Here is an 8,806-nt window from a genome sequence, read left to right on the forward strand (position 1 = left end):
ATATATATATATATATATATATCTGTGACAATATACAATGAGCAGTGCAGAAGTCAAAATAGTCAAACAGTCTAACAAACAGATTTTTAATACCACGTATGTCACTACATCATTACATACATACATTATTCAATACATCACTACATACATAACTCAGAGGTCTAGAATTTTATTTAAATGGTTCTTAGTTATATATTGGATTCCCATGGGTGGAGTGAGCCTATGCTGTCGTAGTGACATTTAAAATTAGTACATCTTTTCACATTTTCTCTATAGAAAATATGCATTGTCATTGAAGTCAAAAGAGGTTCTTATATCATTGAATTAATCACTTGGATGTATTTTACCTGTTGAAATCTAAAATGTATGTATAGGCCATGAGATTCAATTAAATTGAAGGATGAAATTTTAGTACGTGTACTGAGGACTGGTAGCTCATAGTTTTCCAATGGGAAATTTTATAGTTTAGTGTTGAGTCAAAGGCATGATAACATGTGATTATGTATGCTGATTTCAGATGACCAACATCATTCTGCCACAGATGATTGATAGAAAAAAAGGTGTAATTGTAAATATATCATCTGCATCTGCCATGATGCCCTCACCCTTGCTAGCCACATACTCTGCCTCCAAGGTTTGTATAGTTATTTTTTGTAAAATATTAAACATTTCATAATCAATAATCTTCCTGTGATGTGTAAAGCAGTGGTGGATACAGAAGAGGGCCTAGTGAGTTTCTGATCACTTCTTTTGTGGCAGCACTCGTTAGTTTTCTACTGTGTCAATGGTTAGTCTCAGTTGAAATAGATACACATATACTACAAAATAGATCATATATCCAGAATTCATTGATCAGGGCAAGTCCCCACCCCTTTGCATTCAATAAACCAGATACCTATTTCATCAGAATTTAGTGTAAATTGCAGATGTCACACTGCGGTAGAGTCATAGATAGATATGTAGCAAACTAGCAGCGTAATTGTTATGAGCCAAGATTATATAAATATTTTTTGCTTACTAAATATGATCTCTCTTGTCCTAATTCTGTAGGTGTTTGTAGACTACTTCTCTCAGGCATTGGAGAGAGAATACAAGGACAAGGGTATTATTATTCAGGTATTTGATATTGCTTCTTAGGTTAGTTGGGTAAGTGGGATAAGTGTGTCGCCACTGTTATTGCACTAGCGCCAATTTAATGTTGGCATTTCAGCATGAAACTTCACCCACCCTTAGATCGCATAGCTACTAGCTGTAAGTACTAACTGTATGTAAAGATATTGACACACAAGTTGTGCCATAGAAGAATCGTCAGACACTGACTTCAGCCTTATACCTTTGCTTATGACTTTTTTTTATGACTTATAGCTCTGCTTAAAATGTCTGACCATTGCCAATTCGATTCCTGCTATCAGCCGTTTTGTTCACTCACAGCATAAATTGTTTTTGCAGTCAGTGCTTCCATTCTTTGTGAAGACGAACATGTCGAAGATCAAAAAGTCATCTTTCTTCATGCCCACTCCCGCGACCTATGTTGACCAAGCGATTGGCACTATTGGAGTGGCGAGTAAGACATTTGGGTGCTTAGCTCATGCCTTGCAGGTAATTACATCTTCTCTGCTCATAGTTATTCAGTGTTAAGTTATGCATGCAAGTGACGTCTATATGTTCGTAACAGAGTGGTTGATGCATGTCTATTATCATAACAGAATGGCAGCAGTATTTCTGTGTGCCAGTATGCACGTTTGCATGCGTGTGCTTCTATAATGGGCTCTCGAATCTGAGGCTTCACATAATTTTAGTCAATAAATGGACACATAACACATAGACACATAGTCATATAATTTGAACTGAAGCTAGGATGTACTCTTGCTTGTACAGGCAGCTTGTTATGAAACCCTTCCACTATCTATACGAATCAATGCCATCATGAGTATTTTACAAAAAGCCAGAGATAAACGGAGGGCAGAGGCAGCGGCGAAGAAATCCGAATAGCACTATCTTAAACCAAGCAGGTTGTTATTCTGCGGTGGTGTATCAATCAATGTGTATTCGTTTATTTCTTTTCAAGTTTAGTTTAGGTACTATTGTGGCAGCAGATTTAAAAACCTAGTTAGTAGATGCGTGATGGGATGTGCCGTACGTCTACTACTTTAGTGTTGCGTGGTGCTAGATAGCTACATGTGATGTCTGCTACAAGACTGCTTCTGCACATCCACAAGGAAACAAACTGTTTTGCAGATATAAGGTCGTGAGAAAGAAATACAGCCAAAATTCAAAGTTTGGAATCAATGCATGGTCGTCTGGTCGAAGGGCCGGCCTCATATTAGTTATTTTTGGAATGTATTATGCTGGAAATAGCAAATAAGACTCTTTTTGGCCAGCCATGCTTTATTGATTTTATTCCCTTATTGGGAAAACCGTATGATAGAAGTTTTATTTATGTGACGAATAGTTTTGTAGGCAACGTTTTTACACTCGGAAATATCCAACATTGTATTTTCAAGGTTGGGAAAGTTGTATCAAATGTGGACTACCTTATCTACATTTGTGCTGGATTGCATTTTGGGCTAGTAGCATATATAGTCATGCTCTATCTAGTATATCTTCAAGTGAAAAATAAAATGGCACTACTATAATTTCGTAATGAAATGAGGTAGGTCGCAGACCTACTGTGGTTAAGCTTATTCTGCATTGTCATTGAACTGTATCATAGACAAGTGATGGCTGACCATGCTTTTCCTCTATATTATTATTTGCTTTACATGTTAATGCTGCTAATGCATGTTCATGCAGAGTATGCTTTGCCTTTGTTGTATAATTAGTGGTAGATCGTGGACTTATTGGTGCTGCTTCCGCCGCCATTGTCATCGTTGCCGTCATTGTTGCTTTTTGTTGGTGATGTTGATGCTTCTGCTGATGCTGTTGTTGTTGCTGCTGGTTGTGGTGTGGGTAATGGTTGTAGTGGGGATATCGTGGTGCTTGTACCATGTTAGCATACAGTTGTGGTTGTTAGTTGCTCCTAAAAATATTTATGTACGGTAATCAATCGTTTATAAACTCCTAGCAGTCAGTAATAGCATATGAATGGACGTATGTAAGTTACAGCGTTGTCACCGATCACATGTAATTTGCCCGCCATTGTCTGCGATAATGATAAATTGAATACCTCCTTTGCAGGGATTTGTGGTTCAGGGCCTCGCACCAGACTGGCTGGTGGACTACGTCTCACTGAAGATGCACATTGATATAAGAAAGAGAGCTCTCAGGAAAAAACAGAAATGAAAGTTAAGAATTACCATCTGTTAAAGGGTTGGGTGTGTATCTGCTTGTTTATGACGTTTGGCAAGATTGACATATAAGAAGCTATGTTTAATGTGACTGGTGCTGGCGATGTTGGGTGAAAAAGCAAGCTGTGCGCAATACACTGCGCAAGTAATTTACTGCTATATGTTCGTGATTACAATAATCTTGTCTGAGACGCATTATATGATATGATATATATTATATGAGAAACTAGGGATGCAGTGATTAATTCGGTCTTAAATAAGCATTTACTTTTAAATCGGTAAATAGTCCTATTTAGAAATATATTAATAGTGAAGTTTTAAGTGCATGGTGTATAACATAATTGTGTTTATAAAAATAACAAGGTTGTTTTGTGATTATAGTTAAATGTAATTGCTCTTGTGTTAATCGACTTTGCCGTTGTGATATGGTGTGATGTACGTATATTGCATAAACGTTTAAACGTCTGAGTCATGCATTCCAAAATTTACTCATTTGAAGGTTTTTTTACGAACGGCTCAGTGATTCAGATTGACGTTTCTTGTGTATTCTGTAAAGTGACCCCTTGTTGATCGTACACTAGTATAATTGCCTAGTAATTTCACTGGAGGCCCTATTTTTTACTGTGAAGTATGCGTTGCTACATGGTTTTCGTCGATCAAAAATGCAAGATAAATTTCAGAGGCTAATTAATTACGACCAGTAAATCCTGATCAGGTTCGATGTTTTATTCTCAGTCACATAATCGATATTGCTCGATCCTGTAACTGCACAGCGAAACGCCTCGAGCTAGATTGCCTGATTACCTTTGTTCAGTCATTAGAAAATCTTAACAAGTATATGTATTTGGTGTAAAAATATAATGAGCAGAGAGAATGAAATGTGTGGCAACTTTACATATTGTGGCAGAATATGCACTTCGTAAACAATCTCATACGCTACCTCGAGTTATAGGTACAAATCTTCGTAATACGTCAAGCTGTGTCAAGTTTAATGTTAAAATGAGTGTTAATGCTATTTTTTGTTTCTGGCAACGTACCCCTGGTTTCCGCGCTATATAAAGCCTGCAGTAAAATGGGGGAGGGATTTCCGTGCATGGAGTTGTAAGGCATTGTTTATAGTTGACTTTCTGTCGTGGTCAAATGAGAATTTCGTAATTTTTGATGGTATAGAACCCTAGACCTTCTAAATCGAGAATTTGTAAGCCCCCTAAAACGTGTGAGCGTAGTAGCGGTGTCTAGTAAAGGCCACCGCACACCAGCCGATTTTTACAAACGATGAAGCGATGAAGCGATGAAGCGATGAAGCGATGAAGCGATGAAACGATGTAGGTGTGCGCGTTCATTTGTAGACGATTTTATTTTTATCGGGTGATCGTTCCAAAATCAAACATGTTTGATTTTGAACCGATTATTTGGACGCGATTTTGTGGTGTGCGCGTGACCTCAGGAAAATCGTGTGCGATAAATATTGAAGAAATTATCGTAGGTGTGCGCCGCACACCTACATCGCTTCATCGCTTCATCGCTTCATCGCTTCATCGCTTCATCGCTTCATCGCTGCATTGCTTCATCGCTTCATCGCTTCATCGCTTCATCGCTTCATCGCTTCATCGTTTGTAAAAATCGGCTGGTGTGCGGCGGCCTTAACGGTTGAGCAAGCGTGGACGATTTGTTTGGTCAGTCTTGGTAGATATTCGTCATCAAAATCCAAATGAGTGAGTTGCGTATTTTAGCCACAGGCCTGGTTATGCTGCTCGCTAGCACGTACTCACGTCTCAGAATCATGCCCGAACTAAGAATGTCACCAGGAAATGAACCTCAAAGTACAAATGTGCGCTATCCACATACAGCATCACGACACAGTGCAAACAGAGACTAGTAGATATAACGATAAACAGCTTTAAATGTAACCGGTAATATTATTCCCGCATGCAAACGAATCGGTTTAACACGCAGATATTTACAAACAGTCGTAACTACATCTACGATATTGAGCATTAGACAAATAGACAACTTGTGTGGATACACGCGGTGGAATATGTTGTGCTTTGTAGCTACTTAAACAATACTGAAAAAGAGTGCTGCTATTCGTTAGCCAATATATGACTCGTGATTTTTAGAATGTGTAATGGAATCGTTCTCCTTTACCACGAACATATGTATACGAGAGAACGTGTGCAATAGTATCGAGCGCATATAACCCCGAAGTTTTATATGATCTTGATATTATCAAGAGTCCATAATAGAAAATTACATCACACACGGATTGTTTTTAAACCAATATTGAAATCACACCGCCAGGCTAAGCTCTGTTATCATCAGCTGAAAGCATTGTCCACAATTATGCCAAGTAATAATGAGAATGTATATAACGTTAATTATATTCATAGTTATGTCAAATAACCACATCTTACATTGATGTTCTTGGCCTTGTCACGCCTGTGTTGCCACGTTTTACTATGGCGTAGTAAAGGTCAGTATATGGCTCAATGAAGGGCGTAGCCAGGAATTTGGATTGGGGGGGGGGGTCCTCGAGCGAGTAACTGTGGTCAGCGAGTTCTTGTGGTCTGAAATAATTTTTTTGAATTTTAATGCTAGGTTTACATTATGTTCCCGGCGCCCACGACAGCCCCGTTTGCCCGAAACGTAGTGCGCCGTGGGATTTTGGCCATTTTTTCTCTGTATTAAAGTTTTGTTAGGTCTTGCTAAGTTTTCTCACGGTCTATTACGGTATCCGTGACGGGCCGTGGGGGGAAAGGAGGCTCCAAGGCGCACTACGGTTCGGCCCGCGGTCTACCACGGATGCCAGTACGTTCCCTCCCGGCCCGTCACCTTCTGATGGGGTCCCTCGCGTTTCTCACGTTCTGATCAAGGTTTGACACGTTTTTCACGTTTTGTCAAGGCTTTCTCATGATGAAACGTGGACGCCGGGCAGCTTTGGAGCACGTTTGTGCCCACGGTATAAAAAGAAGGCCTCCCAAGCAATAGCAATCATTGTATCCTGAGAATTCGACGAGACAACATCATGAATGCCCAAGATGATGAAGATTTTGTGTTTGCATGTTTGCTGGGTGCATACATCCAATCTTTGCGTCAGCAAGAGGAAGGCCAGCAGCAGCTTGGCCTTCTTTCTTCAAAGCTTGGTCTTCTATCTTCGTATTGTAGATGCAGTAATGTGTCGTCGATTGAATTCGAATGAAGCTCCCTTGCCTGGCCCGGCTTTTATATACTCCCTCCCAGACCGCGCGCGCCGTGTCAGACCGTAGTAGAACGCAACGCGCCGTAGCGCGCCGGGCCCGTAATACACATACTTCCCGTCCCACTACGGACCGCCTCCAAGTTTTGTTACGGCCTATTACGTACTGTCACGTTTTGTTGCGTTCACCCCGTTTTACTACGTCCTACTAGGTTTCTCATCCGCACCGTGATTGCCGTGGCAAATTTTCTGACAGTTTAAAAATCTGGTCCGGCATCTACGGCAATCACGGCCTGTCACGTTTGCCCTTTCCGTCCCCCCGCGTTGTTTCAAGTCCATCCCGTTTTGTCCACGGTGGCCTGAAACGTGATTGCCGTGGCCGCCGGGAACATAATTTAAACCTAGCATAAAAATAGTGCTTTAAAATCAATACATTGGCAATTTGCTACATCAAAATAATTTTTTTGAATACGGTACTGAAAATATATAAGGCCTATCTGATAATTAAAATTGTAATTGTAATTTTTTTAACGAGGCCAGGATTAGGCCACGCGATTAGGATTAGGATAGGATAGGATAGGATTAGGCCAGGATTAGGACTACGCGCTTTTAAGAGAAAAAGAAAATAGATATTTTTTATTTTTATTTTGATATTGATTGGGAGGGGGGTCCTAGGTCCTCCCTGGCTACGCGCTTGGGCTCAATACTGAATTGTACCAAAGTATAGACGGTTTAATTTTGTGGTTTGCTGATTGCAAGATTATATTCAGTAGACAAGAATAGTTTGAGAATTTAAAAGCAGATGTGAATGAAAACTTCAATATTCAACACTAGCTCTTTACTGGTGATAGATAATCACCTAAAAAGTAAGAAAAATAAATAAATTAATATTTTAACTTATACAGATAATTAATACGTGTATATATGTATATAGCAGTTAACATTTACTTCTATTTAAATTCTTTGCAGTTCATTGTCTAATGGGGCCCAGATACTTTTGTTATAGCTCTTGTCACTACAAACATGTCGAGTTACCCCAAAACAAATCGCCATCATCTTCACGTAATCATCAAGGAACATGGCTTCGTCGGTGGTGCTGGCCTCGTAAAACGCAGGCACATGTCCGTTTTTACACTGCAATGTGACTAGCGATGCAGGCCCATCGTATACTGTTACTATCAATGACATAAACTGTCATATATATATATATACATATATTGCACGTTATGTGTACTCAACCTTTGTAGAGAGGGTCGGTTATTTTCGGGGCGCGGGATTGGGCCATTTTAATAATCTGGTAACCGGGAAATAACAGATGAATAGATACGTAGGAAAGCTAAAATTGCTATTTTAATTAATTGTGAAATGGTAGACATTTTTACATATAATAGGAATAATAGGAAACTGGGAATGGACCCCCGTTTACCTTCCTTATATGCACAATAGTTTGTGGACTCGTGATCTTATCAATAATATCAAGAGTCCATAATAGAAAGTAGAATTATATATAGTCTTCTATTATGGTCTCTCGATAATACCTAACATAGGTCGGATATCAGGTGGACAGGGGAGCGTTTGTAAATCACTCGCTACTATATACCACTTACAAAAATGAATAATTGAACCAAAATAAAACAGAATTCTTTTAGTAAAATAAATATGTAGATAATTTGAGGCAAAGCTATTCAATGCCTGACAGGGTTTACACATTTCTGGCCATGTATATATGATTATTCTTGCTATGAACAACAAATGGCAGGACAAGTACGGCTTAGTATTAGTATTAGCAGTCTAGTTGCAATCGTATACTATATTTATTGCACTACGTGGTGCCAGCAAGGCTACGGCATCACGAACCAAGTGCGCGTGCACCGTGAGCCATATCCGCTACAAACTACAACTACTATCTCTAGTTATCATGCGATGGATGCTTCATTCTACATTCAATCCTGTCTAACTCTACTGACAGTTGTTGGAGATTCGTGAACTGCGCTAGGTGGATGGAAGGCCCGCCGTACAACCCCTTCGTCGTGGTAGTAGGCCTACTTGCGGTCGTAGCATAGAAATATTTAGAGACACCTATAGAGTCTACCTATATTGTGTCAGGAGTCAATCAATAGACGGAGTCTATTAAGGAGTCTATTAATCCTGAGTCCTATAATCTATCAATATCAGGAGTCTATCAATCCTGATTGTTTCTATTGGTCGCAGTATACTGGTTGCACGCACTGGCAGCAAGAACCACTCCGCTGCAGCTACAGCGCACACACGGCCATTGTCTATATATAACATCTTATATATGTTATTGATGTTATATATAGAC

At 39.5% G+C, this 8,806-nt stretch overlaps 1 protein-coding gene across 1 annotated transcript in view; it reads left to right on the top strand.

The window, feature by feature from the left end:
- LOC106813076 (very-long-chain 3-oxoacyl-CoA reductase-like) overlaps window positions 1-4,181 on the top strand; it is a gene marked incomplete at its 5' end in the record, with an annotated part of 23,621 nt that extends 19,440 nt beyond the window's left edge. The window contains 4 exon segments of the mRNA XM_014817126.1: window positions 518-634; window positions 1,051-1,116; window positions 1,450-1,599; window positions 3,178-4,181. Of these exon segments, the coding sequence (XP_014672612.1) occupies window positions 518-634; window positions 1,051-1,116; window positions 1,450-1,599; window positions 3,178-3,282 (438 nt within the window).
- Window positions 4,182-8,806: the final 4,625 nt, after the last annotated feature.

The sequence above is a fragment of the Priapulus caudatus genome, unplaced genomic scaffold, assembly GCF_000485595.1.
Source record: "Priapulus caudatus unplaced genomic scaffold, Priapulus_caudatus-5.0.1 Scaffold723, whole genome shotgun sequence".
Taxonomy (NCBI): Eukaryota; Metazoa; Priapulida; class Priapulimorpha; order Priapulimorphida; family Priapulidae; genus Priapulus; species Priapulus caudatus.